Raw genomic sequence first — 18,431 nt, forward strand, 5'->3', positions numbered from 1 at the left:
AAAAGAGGTAAAGGAGGGAGCATTGACCAAGAGTGATGATCATATGATGATATATAATAGCTTTTTCCCAAATCTGATGCTATTTGCTGTGTAAGAAAAAATTCATCTCTGTGAAAGAGCTGAGAGAAAATAAGCCAGGATTTTGATCAATGCTGTTTCTGGTTAAGTTTGATCACAGCACTTGACTTTTTGGGCAAGTCTGGAAGTATACTCACAGAAAACTCAGGTTTTGCTAAGAGTAACAGGACTCTACTAGCTCAGGTAGGGAATGCTTGATCAATTTTTTCACTTGTCTCATCTAGCCATAATAATGGAATAAGATGCACTAACAATTCAGTAATTAATCTCACTGCTATCTCTTTAGTGAAGCTGTTACATTGCTGATAGTTTTCAGCTGTTTCTTTTCTTGATTTTTTCTTTGGCAGAAGGAATGATGGTTTTCTCAAGGTGTTTATAGAGATTTAAAAATATATATATATTTTTTTTAATTTTGAGATCATTGTATTATTGCCTCCATCTACAGAGATGGTCATTGGGTTCCATCAAAGCAACACCCAGAGAGTTTGTGTTGGGATGGGTAGTGTATACCTTCCAGAAAAAGCAATGTTTATTTATGAATATATCAGGGAGAATAGTAAAGAGCAATTTTTTTTTCAAGTTTCAGGAAATGAGATTCATAAAAACATTAATTCTCTGATCACTGTTAGGTATAAATGAGCAGGAGTGTTAATAGTTCCTTCTCCTCTGGAGGCCCATGCTGCAGTATTAAAATGTAAATGAGACACATGTAGACAACTAATCTGGATGAGTCTGGGATGCAGATCTGTTCTTCTGTTCATTACATCTATTAATTTTTATTGCTACATGGTTTATAGAAAAAAAGCCTGGTTAATATATAAATATATTTATCTTTTGGGATTTTTTTTTTAATGAAAAAGATGCAAAGAAGCTAGACTTTCTAAGGTAGTCTTCCTAGTTTTAAAATGATTTTCTGAGACAGTCAGGCTCATTCTCTTCTATATCTCTAAGGACTCATTCCTGTCCTTCTCATAAAAGACAAAAATCCTCCTGAGATACTGAATCAGGAAGATAGTATAATTCTTATACTGAGTTCAGCACAGCTATGTTTGAGGACTTTCCAAGAATGCATTAAGCATTGTGACTAACCTCTTTTTTTTCTTTTTTTTCTCATCTTCTCCAGGGGGAGAAGTGTACTCAGTGATATGTTTGCAATTTACTTTACGTATATAGTGCTGAACATAAGTGGATAGGGTGTGTTTTTATTAGGTAAAGTGAAAGAAAGGCAGCTTGCACTGTAACAAAAGTGACAAATTTAGTGAGAGCACTTTGTCCCTGTGAGAATGCATTAACAATTTTAGCTGACTTTTCCACACAAGAGCTCTGTTGTGTTCCCCAGTAAGTTCCACTCTTCTCATCAGAAGCCTGAGTCCACTGGGGAGGAAGCAGTCTTCTATTCCCCATCCCAGAGATCTCTGTAGTCACCATGGGCTTGGGCCATCAAGCACACTCATACTGAAGTCCTCCACTTTCAGATCTGAATTCTCACTTCCAGTAAAGGCGGTCTGTTGCTAATGTAATTAGGTGATTAATATTGAATGTTTACCACTGAATCAGAATTGATAAATACATTGGTCTAAAAAAAAAAGTGGGGGAGGGGGGGCAGAAAAGAAAAAAGAAATGAAAAAAGAAAGAGAGAAAAAACACAAAAACACACATGAACCAAAAAATGCAATGTTCAAATTAATTTATTTTTTTTATTTGTACCAAGGAAAGGTTTGGATAGATGTGGGAGAAAGGGAGCTTTATTTTAAAACTTTGATTATCTCAAGGGAAGCAAACTTCCATTTGTATTTAGAACAGAACAATTTCTAGCTTAAAGGCAGTCTTTTAATCAGCAAGCTCATCTGATGAAATGCTGTAGGATTTACTTATATATCAAAAGAGTTCCCTAGACATTTAAGAGATGCAACTGAATACGATTAAAAGATCAGTTTTAAACAGTTTGTGATACAGTTTGTTTGCTGTGCTTTGTGAGAGAAGTTTAGTTAATAACGTGAGCTTGTAGTGTTTTAGAAGATAGTAAAGTACTGAAAGAAAAACCACCATTGTAGTTGCCTAGCAGAGATGCAACTGTTCAGTTTTTTGGATGTGATTGTCTGTAAAAAGTGAACAGAGAAACTATTAAGCCAAGGATTGTACCCAAAAATAGAATCATTTATGAATAACCTTTCTGGACCTAATTCTTTGCTGGATTAAACCTCATGTAATGTCACTGTAGTCAGTGGTGCATAAATCAGTGGAGTAAATTAGCCCTGTCATGAAACCAAGAAACCAAAGGAAAGAACAGTCCAATAAAGCAGAGATGAAATGCTGATATTAGCAGAATGCTACTGTTCTTGGTATACTGCATTCTTAGTGCCCAGCAGTGAATATTTCATTCTTCCCAGGTGCAAAATCTTCCCAGCAGCACTATAAGGTAGATTTATAATAAATGACAAAATTAATGATTTAGTTCTGTTATAATGCCACTTTAGGGCTCCCAACAGGAGCCTAAGCAGTTAGTAGACAACATCTGTACTCCTGCAATGTGGTCTCCAAATCAAGTCTCAATCTCTTCAGAAAAATTTTGGGACTGCTTTTTTTTTGCTATCTGTTTTTCTTTAGCTGTATCTCACACATACAGATACTAGAAACTAGCATTCATACGTGTGGAGAGCTTTCTACAATGAAGACTGAAGGAAATACTAGGAAGATCTATGTAAGAGCTGGAGTAAATTAAGTATTGTCACAGCCTCCACTATGAAACCAGTAAAAAACAGAATGGATTTGTTTGTATTTCATGTCTACATAATATTAATGGCTTTAAGAACCCAGAATATTCCAGTGACTTTAGAAGTGCCTTAGATGCATTAAAAAAAATCCATTTACTCTAATCAGCATCCATAACAACACATGGTCTTGTCTCAGACCTCATACTCTTTTGACTGTCTGACCCAGCGATTAGCTTGTCTGAAATTAAGATTGTGATTTCCCTCAGCCGCAGACAATGATTTTTGCAACATACACACTGAGAGCCAAGTCCTGGATGGAGCCTTTAGGTATTATTATGATCCTCATAAAGAGCTGATTGAAAATCCCACTGTTGAGTCTGCAGCTATACAACTGAACTATTGAGAATAACACATATCAACAGCACAGCTCACTTCTCACTGCAAAGAGGTGAAACAACCTGAATTCTTTTGAATTCCTACAATGCAGACTTCAGTGATGAGCTGAAGGATGAAAAACAGTTTGCTGTAAACAAGTAGGGAAAGCTTTCCGGACCTACATATAAGGAAGCCATGTAAAGAATGCAACATGCAGCACACATGCTGTTATGTTGCATCTGGTGTAGGTATAACATCTTGGCCATTGAACAGAACTTGCTGGAAGGACTAGCAGAGGACTCAGATCATACTTGTCCCATGGCATCTGTGATATTTGCCATTTTTTACCTATTTTTATGTTTTTTTCATGTGATGGTTTCAGAAAAGCAATTTGCCATGGTATTCAAGCACCTCTCCAGCTTTTCAATTTATTTATTGAAATTCTGTTATTTCTGTTTAGAATTCACCTCTGGGCATGTTCTGAGGAGAGGAATGAAGGGAACAAGATCTGAATTTGCCAGGAGCAACATGAGATGCTTGTGCAAACACATCCAGACCTACCCAAATTGGCAGATATGTCTTTAGGCTTGGAGTGATTGGAGATGTGGGAACACATTCCAGAGTCAGATCTGCAGCCCTAATTTCAAGTGATAAAACATCATTACAACGTTGGTTTATAAGTGCACTAAGTTTAGGTGGCAATGTTCTGCTAAAAAAGCAGAGTTCTGCAAGAGGGTTAGTTTTTGTTGACAAATAACTCTGACTTTGGTATAAGTATTTACATTTGCAGCTATTCAACTCCATCCATCCAGCCATCCGCTTAGTTTTCTGGTTTTCAATAATTAAAATAAGATATTTCTGCAATGGAAAAAAATTGATCAATTTTTGGAAGTTTTATTGAAGGATATGTTGCATTTTTTAAAATGCCAACTCATGACAATTTCAAAAAGAATCACATAAAATAAGTAAATTAACTCATTCTTAGATTTAAGTAATTGTTATAAAGAATTGTCATTACCTCATGAAACATAGTCTAGTGAATTTTGTTACTTCTGTTGTTTCTGTTACTGCTTTTCTAAAACAAACTCATCTTTTTCTATGGTATTTGCTTTACATCTAATGCTATTATATTTTGTTTCAGCTGGCAGGCTTCATCTATGCCTGTTATGTTGTGAAATGTATTACTGAAGAAGAGGACAGCTGTAAGTACTAAAGCTTTATTACATACAAAATGAATTCTGTTTTTTAAATCACCCCTCTGCTATGTTGGCTCTTGCTGACTTCTACCTAATTCCCTATTATTCTGTAGCCAGAACTTGCTTTCTGCCCATCTATCTTGATCTAAAATTTCCAAATGCCTGGAAGACAAAGGAGTAATGAAATGCAGCTTAAAATAATGCACACTCGTTTCTTCTGAATAGATCACTGTAAATTTTTCTTTTCTCACAGCTTAAGACACACACACCAAAAAATCCCAGTTGACAAACACAACCTTTTTGTCCTTTTTTTCTTTTTTTTTTTTAATTCTTATTCCAGGCTGTTAACTGTCTTCACAGTAATTGGCTTCCACTGAGGGTATAGCTCTTCTGTGTTGACCTCAGTGCTGTATTGTAGAAGCACTTCTGGCAAGAAATAGCTTTAGATCATTGCAGGACCTTCGTTTATGAGAGGTGAAACTGTGGAGTTTCTCTTTGTTTGTGCTTCTCCCAGGGTACAATAACAAGGAGCAAAATGATTTAATGTAGATGTATGTTTGTGTTTCTTCTGTTTATTTATATCAATATAGGCCTGTTGATCAGAATTTGCTTTTAACACATGCAATGAAGCCAAGCCATTTTATTTTTTCTCTACCCTAACCTTGATTTTTTTAAAAGGGCCACTGCAGTGTTTCAGTACATCTTGGGATTCATGCTAAAGCACTTTAGAAGCAAGTATCAGAGCTGCATGTAACTTTGATAAAATATACATGAATCCTAGAGAGAGTTTTGCAACAGGAAGCTAAAGGGCTTTTATTTGACTGAGAGCACTGCTAGGGCTGGCAGGGGTTCCTTTGTGTGCTCTGCTGTGTATTGAAAGCAGCTGAAACCCTGTAATCTATTGGCAATACAGTGCCACTGTGAGCCATCAAGGGAAGATTTAGTGCTGAAACTAAACCTCATTCGGAGGTCTCTCAGATGATGCTCCTCTCAGTTGTCTGTGTATCTGTGGAGGTGAGAAGGCATAAGAGTAAAAGGAATTTGAGACAAGTGTGTGGAGCAGGGGTGCACTTTGAATGTGTTTCATTTCTTAGAGATGGACTCAAAGTAAGTGTGCTTTTTCCTGCTTTCCAGCTAAGTGCTGGAGGATGGTGAATCCTTGCCCCTAGGTGAAATCCCTTTTTACTACCATCTTGCCTTCTTTTCTGAGGACTTAAATCTTTGTCAGTCTTCTGCAACGCTTTAAGAAACAATGTAAGTAAAAAGCAAGGAAGGGACTAGTGTCTTGGCTTGCTGAACAGGCACAAAAGTCAAAGCACATTTGGAAGATCTCTCCTGTGGGCTGTAAGACGTGTTCCTGGCAGCAAAGCACCGTGGCCAATATGCTATTGTTTCCTGCTCACAGCTGAGGGAGCTCCCTGTTGTTCAGAAACCACAGATTGTCATGCTTCTTTGAACGTTTTCTTGTGGTTGTCTTGCCTACTTTGAGGCCTTTATTACTTTGTTAGCACACCTCCACCAGGTCACTCCTTCCTGCCAGTGAGCCATCCTGACAGCCTGTCAGAGCCCACTGGCACACTGGGATAAATCCCCACTCCACCTGCCGTGTGGTCTCACTGCTTTGGGATCCTGGTTGGAAAAAATGGTGAAAGGAAACTTCACAGTGGCTAAGTTATCCCTATGCAGTAATAACTCTCAGACCAGATTTGGCCCCTTGAGGTACCATAAATTTCTCCTTCACACTTGCCTGATCTGCATGAGACGATTCCATCTGTGAAAGTACTGAAGAAGGTATGTTTAGGTGTCTTCTTATCAAATATAAACACTAAATATCATAGCATCCATAAGGGATTTGTTACTCCCAGAGGAGTGCAATAGAATGACATGTTGCCAAAGGAGAGAGAAAGCACAAGAAAACAAATCTAAATTGAGTAGAAGATTCTAAAACTAGAACTGGGCAGGGAGTGCTCCCAGTAGAAATTAAGACAGCTTTAATTTCACAATACTTCAAGCTGCCAAATCTGGCGTGCTGCTAAGAAGAAAGCTCTGTAGCACAGAAAACAACCCTCCTGCCCACAGTGAGCTCCCTTCCACAGGCTTACTGGATATCTAGCACAGTACGAATTATTGTGCTGCCCATAATCACTGCTTAGCATCCATGCCTGGTAAGAGGTGAGAACGGGCTTGTGCTTGCATGCAGTTTGGCAACTTGTGCACCTTTGGCACATTAAAGATATGTCCACTGTGGAGGACCAGTTGCCACAAAACAGCTCCTCCACACTTCTTTCCCAGCTTCCGAAGAGGTCTAGGAAGAACAAGAGGGGAAAACTGACATTTTTTAACCACCTCTGTATTCATAGGCATCACAGGAGAAATCTAGATTTCTGGTTTTCAGTACCAACCATAACTGTATGAAAGGGGTGCGCTCCTGCCAAGCACAGATGACCATAAGGACAGCCATATCAGCACACTCCAAAGCAGTCCCAAATACCATCTGATGAGACAGAGTCGGTAGAAAAAGCCTTTTGATACCTGTGATGGATTTAGTGAATATCCATATCTTCGGTTTCATTTCTTTTGCTAATGGGTCATGGGAGCTAACAGCAGCCCAGAAAAGAAGTGTAAGAGGCAAGAACACTGAGCCAGCAGGAGTAGACAGCATTGCATGAGACTACAGAAAAAGTCAAGCATTCTCTAATAGCTAGCCAGAAGAGTGTTCCAAACTTTAAACAGATCAGCTTATCGGCATTTCTCTGGAAAAGAGAAGGTGCCTCATCTCCTGTTGGCGTAGAGTCTCAACTGTAGAAACACAATCAAGTTACGTTTCAGCTGAATTAGCTTTGCTCTCAGAGCAATTGGAAGCTGAAATAATAACTATATTCTCGTAAAAGAAAAAATGAGCAAGGGTAGAATTAAGCAAGTATTTCACTAGATTAACCTATTCTAACCTCACTGAAGGATTAAGAATGGAACAATGGAGTGATCAAATCAGGGTCATAAGTAAGGCTGAGTCAGCAAGCCTTGGGGTTTTGATAACTCACACCAAATAAATCCAGCAGGAAACCCTCTAAATCAAAGTACAAGTCTGAACGACTTTTCATGAAAACAACATGCTTTGGATTAAATCTACATCAAAAATTACAGAGAAAGCTGCTTTCCTGCTCACTGTAATCTCAAGCAGTACCCTAACAGTGTGAACACCACAGCCAAAACACAGCAGCCATCTCCAAGAATGAGACAAACGTGGCTTTTCCCCAGTTACTTCTCTTGTCAGTGCTTCACCACTCCTGGTGGCCCCGTCTGCATCTTGTTCCCTATGGTTGTGTAGTGAGGATGACCCTTGAAGCTTGGGCAGCTCAGGTCTGGTCTGGGAAAGACAAGGGAGGATGGGTGCCCAGCAGGACTGCTGTCAACTCAGCACTCTCCTTTTCAGTATTGCCACTGGAATGACTAAGCTATTGTCATTCTTTCTTCATTAGCGTTATTAGCTGTAGCAATTAAAAATAAAGCATGAATATGTCAGCAATAATCATTACTTGGAGGCATTCCACAGCTGTAAACTTACCGGAGCACCTCATTTGCTTTCCAAAATCATATTAGTCCTGCATTTTTCAAAGGCTGCACATTATTTTTAATAACACTGAAATGTTCATTTAATGTGCATTTCCTCACTAGCAATTTGGCACCCTGCTATAAGATGTTACTGCCTTAGTAAAGTAAATTCAGTGTATTTCTGAAAACGTTATTAAATACACAGATATTTAGTAGAAAGCTCTAGATTCCAAGCAATGAAGCTTCATCCTCCTGGGGATTTTTGTCTGCAAACAATAGGAAAAAAAAGAAGCCTAGGTTACTGAAGAGGGAATTCTACACTCTCCTTGCAGATTCTGGTGAGAGAAAGTGGACTGCCTTGCTATTAGAGAGACTGCTCTGGTCAGGAATGAATCTCAGCCCAAATGACTGGAGATAATCGCAAACTCAGTCTGTGTTCTACAGTGAAATCTTAATCCAGCTCCAGTTTGGACCTGTTTTCCAAACAAGGGGAAAAAGCAGCATTTATCCACCATATCACAATTCCAAGGCAAACAGAAGAAATCTGACCTGATTATTCCCAGAGTGCAATGAGGTACAACCTTTGCACTATCATCTCACACTAGCAAGAACTCAACTTGTATATTCACTGTCTTCTTTTCTCTCAGCACTGTTACTAGGTAAAGAGTGAAGAAAAAGAAATTGCAACTGGGTTCAAATAGATTTTTCTCTATATCCCATTGAGCACAGCATTTGTGGCTGTCTGACACAGAAATAAAGCTTTAGATAACCTTTTGAAATTATTTTATTCCCCTCTGAAAAAGCTTGAATTCAAGATTCTATTTGAATTACAGAAAACATTCAAGAATACAATACCCTGGATAGTGGATATCGCCTGGTATGCAATGCAGCATAGCTGTTATGTTCCAATAAACTCAATGCCAAACAACAACCCATTCTGGGATCCTATGCTTGACTATGTAGTGCAAAGATGGTGAAAAGATTTTCTTTTAGAAGACAGTATTAAATGTATTATTTGTAAGAGATGAGAAACTTTGATAAACATATCAAAATAGGGAGAAAAGACTTTTATTGTTAGCTCTGTTACAGCCTGCCTTCCACCTATGGTTAGGTTGTTTAACCTCACAATACTCCTGTTTCCCTTGTCTAAAATGGAAAATAATGGCAGGGAGAAATCTGCAAGCGTGTTGCCTCATAACTTTGAGCTTCTGGGATGAAAGGCACTTTTGAAATACAGAATATGCTTCGATATCGCTTTACTTCTGTGACAAATTCTTTTCAAGGTCTGCTTAGTGAGACATGACAGAGAAGTAATACCCCTCCTTCCATCCCTACTTAAAAATCTCTAAAACAAAGAGAAACTAGTAGCAAATGTTCAGCATTAATTTTCCTTATTTCCTTCTCTTTCCATCTTCTGGTCAATAAGGCTGTAAATTCTGAGACTACCAGGATAGGAGAAGGCTAGAAAGGATGAAGAGATGGATCAGAATCTAATGTTGAGGGATGGCTGTAGATAACTGAAACCACCTTTCTTTGTACAGGTTTGAGCCTAAATGCGACTCTGGAGGTCATTTTCCTGAGCAGCTTTTTAGGTCTCTTTACTCCCACAGCTGCAATATGCAAGATAGTGTTACCTACCTGTTACACATGAACCAAAAAATTAGAAGGGACGTATCAGCTCTATCCAACTCAATATCCTATATCAAGCAGTGAAGAACACCTGATGCTTACTTGGACATATACATCCCATACAGACACCTAAGAACAGAGCAGGTCTGTGGCTCCCTGAAAATTCTGGCAGAAATTTGCAATTCAGGAACTTGCCAGAAGTGGTTTCATTGTGGTCACACTTGGCTGCAGACAATGGGCCTTTCTTCCTAAACATGTACCCTTCTGTTTCTACCAAGAACATATTCATCAGACACAGCCTCCTCGGTGAAGGAGTTCCAGCACTTCAGACATGTTTTGTTACCTTTGCACCTACCATTAATATGTGTAATGTGCCCTCTGTCTTGCACCAAGCAATCATTCTGTCTTCACTTTTTCCATGCTACCACAGGTTTTCAAAATCTTCAAGTGCCTCCTTCAAATTGTGAAGGAATACTACAAAATTTATGGTTAATTTTTGGTAAGTGGGAGGTGGTTCTTCATTTTCAAACCCTTTAAATCATCAAAGTAAGAGAAGCAGAACCTGGCATAAAGAATGGCAGTACGGTAAGGAGAAACACTCTTGCATTTCTGGCCCCCTCACAGATGTCACAGGATGCCATGGAGGAGATTCATCTCACATACCTACAGCCATATGTAACCAGGCCTCCAGTTTAAACCAATAATCAGGAATTCTACTGTAGTCAGTAACACCAAGGAGCATCTTGCCCTGTCTATGTTAAACACTTTATTCACAACAGAATGAACTGTTGGTCTGATCTGGTTGGTCAATGCTAAGAAAAGCCCAGGCAGTTTAAAAGGAAGCATAGGAACAAAATAATGTAGTAAGAATTACAAGCCAACATTAAAAACAATTGTTCTCCAGCTGTTGAACAGGTCATTTATGAATGCGAATACAATGAACAAACTACAAAAGCTGAAGCTAAAGTTTGCTTTTCTCAGCTGTGCTCTCTAATTTATAGCCTGTGGCTAAATTAGAAGCTTTTTTGTTTACTTGTTTCGTTTAGGGTAGTGACTGCTACATGAACAAAAGTAAACCAAAGGGAGAGAAATAAGAGATAAATAAGAGATAATAAGCTGCCATGATGCTGATGGAAGCAGAAGGAGTGAAGCCTTTGAAATCCCATGGTACCGCCTCATGGTAGTTATCCTAAAGAGAGTTTGCTTGGAGAGCTGCTCTGCCACCAGGACCACCCAGGAAATTTCTGAGTTGCCTGTACAGAATCACCCTTTTTCAAATACCAGAAACTGTTTCTCATGTCATTCTTTCCAGTCATGTCTTACTTTGGATGGAACTTCTGCAAGAGCAGAAGGCTCTTATTGAGCATCTCATTCTTAATGGTGCAAACCAGAGGCATTCTGCATCCCACAAGTCTTGCTTGCTGGTTAGAAAGCCCAGGCTGAAGATGTCAGAGCTGCAGAGTATGAGACTAAAATACTGGGAAAAAGGCTACTGTGGGATACTGTGACAACTGAGACTGGCTGTGTTTGAGATACAAGTTGACCTGAGCATTCCAGGTGCCACAGGGCTTGGGAAACATTACACAGCCTGATCGTGGATCATTTGGTATTGCACTGAAGAGAGAGAAAGAAACTTAAAGCTCAGAGGAGGTGCAGTTTGTTTAAATAATAGCAAGTAATTAGTCTGAAGACAAAATCAGTGATGGCATTTTATAATTACAATTAATTTAAAGGTTAATTTCCTTTGGTGTTAAAATCTTATTTAAAACATTTACCAGGAAAGGAAATTAGGATGTTACTATCAAGATGCATAGAGTACTTCTGGGAATCCTTGCCTATTATCAGTAGAAAATTAGGTTAGATTCAAAGTGGGAATTTCAATTCATTTTAGTGTATAATAGATGGTGGTCAGGACCTTGAGTCAGAGGGGTTGCTTAGGGTAGACTGTACAATTTGCATTTCCTTTGTTTGTGGGATTAATTGCAAATGTTTCTAACAAAAGGGCTGGGTTTATACATGAACAAGCTTGACATGAAAAGAAAATTGGTTATGGATTGCTGCCTTCATAACTAATGAAGTTGATGTTCAAGGAATCCCTAGGAGACAGGACTGTAGTATGAGGCAAGTATATAAATAAAAACACACAGGGGGAAATGGTGCCATTGCTGGCTTCATCTGTGCTAATTTTTGTTCTCCCTTGCTGTCTTCCCTGCCACTCCCCTTGCATCCATCACTGCCTCTTGTGGGGCTTGTCAACTTCAAGTTTTAAAAATGTCTAAATAACATAATGTGGGGCTTGAAGGAAGTAATATTTCCATTCCAGCAGCTCATCACAATGGAATACTGCTTAATAAAATCAATGTGCTGTAACAGCCAGAGGGATATATTGCATCTTTTTTTTTAACTATTCACCATCTAAGTTTTATCTTTTCAAGAAAGACATGTTGCAGAATTGTTGGAAAAGATCAAAACATGAATGCTGAATGAGGGAATGAACAGTTAGCATCTTTTTTACAAAGAAGAAAGTATTTTTTACCAAAATGCTTTGTAAATATTACTTGTCTAATCATTAATTATTTTTGGGGAAGAAAGCAAAGAAATCCAGCTCACATATAACATTGTCCTCATGGCTGTGTAAAACAGATGGCAGAAATGAGGTAGTGACTAGTGACAGCTTTGACAGCAAAAGCCACACTTGATTTTTAACGCATTCCCGGATTGTTGCCATGGCTGAATAGGAAATGTGAAAAAATATTTTGAGATTGAAAAATAAAACATATTTGAAATCAGGCAAGGTTAAAAAAAAAAAAAAAAAGAAAAAAAAGAAAAAGACAATTGCATGGAAAATGTTTTCAGGCAGACTGTTGCGCTCTGTTTTATCAGTGGTGAAAGACTTCATTTACATTTGAATCATTTATTGCTACTTGTTGGGATCAGCCAAAACGAGCAGGTGTAGCACAGTCAGCCTTGGCCAGCCAGGCTCAGCCCCGACTGAGGGGTGGCAACGTCTCGGGTGAAAGGAGGTGGTGGTGTGCCGCTGTGGTTGGGACAGGTTTGCATTCACATCCAGCAGCCCTGGAGAGGCCACCTGCCCATGACCTTGGTGTTCTCCTACTGAAAATCAGTGTGAGCTCCCTACAGTTTCCCACAAGCTTGGGACATAACTTTGTGCTAAATTCGTCTTACCAGCACGCCCTCTGCTAAAGTTTTCCTTATTACTTTCCCTTTTAAATAGCTAGATAAGTCTTCATTATTACTAGGTTGTTAACTTTCATAGATTTGGGCTTTAATTCTCCACTTTGTTACACCTACTAATGAGTCTTATTCTAATTTATTAATGCGGTGGTCACACTTGGAGGCCACTGCCCCAGGCATTTTCTTTTTCCTCTCCTTTTTCTTTTTTTTTTCACCTCTTTTTTCTTTTTTCCTCTTTTTATCACTTGCCCCTAGCAATGAATTGGCTTAGAACAATTTTATTCTAGTGATTCATTGATTTCATTTGCTCTATGATAATTCAGCCCTAGTCTGCATTTTCTTTAATTCCTAGAATGCATTATCAGACAAAAGCCGTTTCAGGGCTAGATTTTTTTGCTCAGTAAGAACATTTGGAAGTAAATGGCTGTTATCTGGCAATAACCAGGTCTGTCCAGCTTAGAAAAAGAACATATTCTACAGATTACTACTGTTCTTGCAGCTGAGCAGACATCTTTGGCAGGTGCTTTATGAGGCTTGGACAAGCCCCACTGCTTGTCACAGAAAAAAAAAAAACCTGAGCCTTTGTCATCTAGCAGGTATGGATAAAGATGGCAGGTATACCTTATCCAACAAGTAACATCATAAGAAGAGAAGAATCTAAAGGGGAAAAAAAAACAACATACAAAACAACAGAAACGTGTGGGGCAAATATCAGAGAATAATTTGACAATTGTAAAAATAAACAGGAAGGAAATAATGGCAGCCGGGCAGAATACGAGCTGAGAAACTGCAGAAATTTGTGTGGGGCTTTCCCATACCACTGTGGATATCATGGGGCTCAGAAATGCTGTGAAGTTCTGAATTTAAAACCCAGTGTTTCAGTTTCACCTAATAAATAAGAGAGCTAGGAGCACTCGCAGGCAGCTCATTGCACAGCAAGAGCCAGGCCCTGCCTTCAAGTCCTTATGCCATTGCAGACCATCCTTGTGCTGGCAGGAAGTGTTCAGCTGCATTTCCTGGCAAATGCCCTCCTTCCCTGCTTTATCATGCTTTGTGAGTCTAAATTTTGTGATATGCTCAATGCAAAGAGCAATAACATTTGATGATGATTGTAAACAAACTTTATTGAGACTGTTTTCAAGCAAATCTCCTCCTGCTCACTGCACTGTGTAACCTGCACCAGACTATGTTCACAGCACAGAAAGGCTACAGCCCTAATGCCTATGGAAGCATCATCACCAGTGCGGCGGGTGGCAGGGTACTGGCAAAGCTGCAGGAGCAAGGGTTTCTCCATATGTTCTTTTATATACTTTTTTCTATTTCTCATTTCCAAGGTTATTAAAGACAAGTTTTATGTTATTCCTCTCTGTTGTTTTTTGTTTGTTTGTTTGTTTGTTTGTTTCTGAATTTGGCTAGCTTTTAACTCTCAGCAGTTGTGCATAACTCACTCTTTCCTCAGACATTTGTACACCAGCATTGTCTCAGTGATGTGTTTCATCCTAGCCAGGAGCACAGAGTGGTGCCTTGCTATGCAGTGAATTTGATCACTGCTTCCCTGAGGCTACGGGGCCTGAATCTTTGCCCTCCAGAATCAGTGCCTTCACAATGCAGATGTAGCACATGTACACCGCATGTTCTCTCTCTGTGCTGTACCATGCAGGAATCATGTGCAGTCATGTTGCACAAATGCAGAAAACACCCGTGTGTACAAGTACATATGCTTCTTTGGTCATAGGACTTTTTTAAATGATGCCATCTTTATTCTGTACAGTAGTAAATTTTTAATATTATGTTAGGGCTTCAGATTCATTAATATATTTAAGGATGAGCATGATGCCAATCACTGTACAAAGCCAGCTCTGCTTTTTGGAGCTTGCAATCTATTTATCAGACAACAGGCAGCTGCTGAGTACAGGCAAAAAGCACAAAGAACAAACATTAGTCTCTGTAGTAGACAAGAATATCAGTGCACTGACACTTCTGAGACAACTGTTTATGAAGAACTTCTCAGAAGGAGAGAAAATATTTGGAAATTTTACAAGTACACAGGTCAAGCTGGCAGCATGGGGGCAGAACTTAGCATTAAAAATTGAAGAAGGAAAGACTGACGTGGAGTCCCTACAGAAGGCTTTAAGTGTAGAAGGATTTAGCTTCTACTTGATGTGATATAGAAGATGTGATCAGTAGCAGGATGCAGAGAGGAGTATCATAGCCAAAGCTCTGCCCTTTTGGTTCCTTAACTCAACATTTGGGGAGTACAGAAAAGGAACAGTAATGATGTTTGACACCAAGAGCCCTGGGTAAATGTTATAGCTGTGTCAACAGACAAAAATGTCTTCCTCTTCAATATGCAAAAATAATCGTCAGAAATTAAATCATATGCAAACCAAACCAAAGCTGACATCTAACTTGTAACCCCAAATGACAGGCAGAGCTGTGCCATCGCTCACAGGGAGTAGAGGCTGAGAGTGTTGGTATTAGCCATTCTGAACTGGAAGTGGTGTTTAATTATGCAATAAATATCACGGAGAAAAGGTGAGATTTGGTTTTGAATAGAAGCCGAACCACTCTCAATCATATTTGAAAAGTCGTGGTGGTCAGGTGAAGTCCCTGCTGGTAGAAAAAAGTCACACCCATTTTTAAGAGTAGATAGGATGATCCAGGAACTAGCAATCTGGTATAGGACTAGGAGCAATGGCTTAAAACTTGAATATAGGAAGTTCCATACAAACATGTGGAAGAGCTTTTTGGTAAAGATGACAGAGCACTGGAGTAGGTTGCCCCAGAGAGGTTGTGGAGTCTCCTTCTATAGAGATATCCCAGACCCATCTGGATGCCTACCTGTGTAACCTATTGTAGGGTACCTGCTTTAGCAGGGGTGTTGGACTTGATGAGTTCTTGAGATGCCTTCCAACCCCTGCAATTTTGTGATTCAGTGGTTCTGTGTGAGGGAAGTGAGCACAAACCCATTTCTCTGTGACACAAAGGTTTTCAAAAAAAACCACAAACCAGTGGTCATATGAAGTGCAGCTGGGTGACCACAGAGAACAGTGTGCTCCAGCACCTAGATCTGGGTAAGAAGGGACAATCTGACTGTGATTTGAGCTGCCTGCAAGGGACAGAATACAAGATGAGAAAAATCTTCTGCAGAAATAGAGAAAAATATCTCTAGAAAGCAATAGAAAATATATCCCTATGTTGAAGCTAATGTTCTGTTTGTATTACAGTTACAACCACCATCTCATGCTTCACAAGGCCCTTAGCATCAGCAAAGGAAGAAAAAACTCAGGCCAAATTTCTTGTAACATTTTTTACAAATAAATAGGACTGTTATTATACTATTTAAATCCAGCTAAGAAAATAAGCATCTCAGAATCCAATAGTTCAAATGAATGGGATTCTGTGTTTGTTTATATACACACATGCTTTTACTCGAGCAAAACATGACAAAAGAGACACTTCTGATAACAGTGACAAGTAAGATGAATGTAAAATAGAATAGTCAAAAAACATATTTGATGGATAAGGTTAAGGATAGAAGCCTCAGTAGTGATTCAGCTAATGAGCCTTGTTTTATTCATCTCATGTTAGTGCTGCCAGGAATGTATCAGTCGAACGACACTTTTAGTGACCTTTCAGGCACAGCAAGAACAAAATGCCTGCAGAAAGGGCAGCATTTTGCATGTTTTAAGAAACTACCTCAGAGTCCACGGGGAGCTTTTAGCGCAGTCTGGACACTGCAGGCTTTGCAAGGCTAACTGAGAAGCTACTGCCATGAATCAAACTTGCTACAAAGAAATTACTGAAATTCTTTGCATTGAAATTCACTTTCTATTACTTATGTTTACATACCTAGTCACGTTTGTTGTTGCATTGTACATGTACATTGTACATCTCAACAAGGTCTCAATAGTATCTTCTGCCCTGGTTATCAAGAGGGGTCAGGTGCTGGAATGGGCTTCCTAAGGAGTTGCTGCAGTCATGAGTGTTACCAAGGGACATGGTTTAGTGGGAAAATTAGGTGAGTGTTTGGACAGGTGATCTTGGAGATCTTTTCTAACTTTGGTGATTCTATGGTCATTTGGTTATACACGTGGGAGCTTCTACTATCAGCCTAACACAGCTTTATGATCTTGTCTCGTCACCTAACAATCTGGTGTGGTAACACTTTGTGTTTACTTTGTGCAGCAGGACAAAGATGAGTGCACATAGAAATACTTAGCATGCATCTTTCTCTTGTGCCCACACAAACTTTTTTTACTTAGAGAAATCTTTTTTTTTTTTTTTTTTTTTTTTTTTTAACACATTGTTTCATTCTTCCTTTCTGAAAACAACCCTAAAGCACCCTTGAGACCTGTTACCCCATGATTGTAAAACAGAGCATCAATCCCCGCAGCCTTCTAATAATGATTTACTGGTTGCGTGAAGGGTCTTGAGAAGATGAAAAAATGCAAAGCAGGACAATTCCATATCAGATAAATTGCATGAATTGACACCAGTGGGATACTCATTCAAACGTACATCTTGTCAAAGGTCAAGAGTGAGAAAAACAAAACAAACAAAACAAAGCTAAACAAAAACAAGCAGACAAAAAAGTTACAGCAAAGGTGTCCATTCTTTTTGCTGCATTCATTATGTTTGAGGTTTTTTTCATTTCCTCCAACTTAGTATTTCACTAAATAACATTCATAGTAAATTCTTCATTCGCTTCCTATTAATGTAGTGTGCTTCCAAACAAACATTCATGTTGTAATACAGTTTTTCTGATTGTTGCAAGCAGTGAATAAGTGGGAAGCAACAAATGGTATTTATCTTGATTTTAGCAAGATTTTGACCCTTTGAGATGTTTGCAAGTAAGCCAGTGAACCACTGTCCAGATAAAGTCAGTTTGCTGCAAAATTGCTTAAAACTCTGTTTGAAATTTAGTTATCAACCACCTGGGATGACATTTCAGATGGGATCCTAGTAGGACTTTGGCTAGTAAGATAATGATCTTCATTGTTTTTATTAACTGCAAGGATGTTAGAGAAGAAAATGTTTACAAAAATTTCAGATAAAACCAAGCTGGAAGGGTTTGGAGCACTTGCAAGGTTGGGATTAGTACCCAGAATGAGCTTGAGAAGTGGACTAAAAAAGATGAAATTCAATACAGACAAGTATAAAAGAACTCCTGTGGGGTACAAGCAATCTGAACTCTTCAGACAAAAGACCACCTGGATAGACTACACTTATCAGATAAAGATCTGATTATTTAGCATGAGTGTGATGCCTTTGGAAAAAAAAAAAAAAAAAGGAAAAAAAGAGAAAGAAAGGAAAAGGAAGAAAAAGAAAAAGGAAAAAAAAATAGAAAAAAAAAAAAGGAAATAGTATCTACAAAAAAAACTTTAAAATAGTCATAAAAGGAAAAAGAAATGGCTCATTTTTCTTCATATCCTTTGGAAGAGAAGACCAAAAAGTAGAAAAGTAGTTAATTTGCAGGAAATTAAATTTAAATTAGACATTAGGAAGTTAGGCACATGGAAAGGCAACACAGAGAGACTATAGAATCTTCTTCATGACTAGTATCAAAGATTAATTTAGTTAAATGTCATTCTGAGACGGGATATATTTAATCCTGCCACAGGGCACAGAATTGGAGAAATGACTTCTTCAGGGGTCATTCTGGCCATGAAAGAAGGTGGATGACAAGTTC

At 38.7% G+C, this 18,431-nt stretch overlaps 1 protein-coding gene across 2 annotated transcripts in view; it reads left to right on the forward strand.

The window, feature by feature from the left end:
* Positions 1–18,431, forward strand: part of NKAIN2 (sodium/potassium transporting ATPase interacting 2) — a 508,789-nt gene that overhangs the window by 478,386 nt on the left and 11,972 nt on the right. For both annotated transcript variants that reach the window (XM_048937096.1, XM_048937095.1), the window contains exon 5: positions 4,309–4,369. In XM_048937096.1, coding sequence (XP_048793053.1) covers positions 4,309–4,369 — 61 coding nt within the window. The remainder of the gene's footprint in view (positions 1–4,308; positions 4,370–18,431) is intronic.

This window comes from Lagopus muta, chromosome 2 (genome assembly GCF_023343835.1).
Source record: "Lagopus muta isolate bLagMut1 chromosome 2, bLagMut1 primary, whole genome shotgun sequence".
Lineage (NCBI taxonomy): Eukaryota > Metazoa > Chordata > Aves > Galliformes > Phasianidae > Lagopus > Lagopus muta.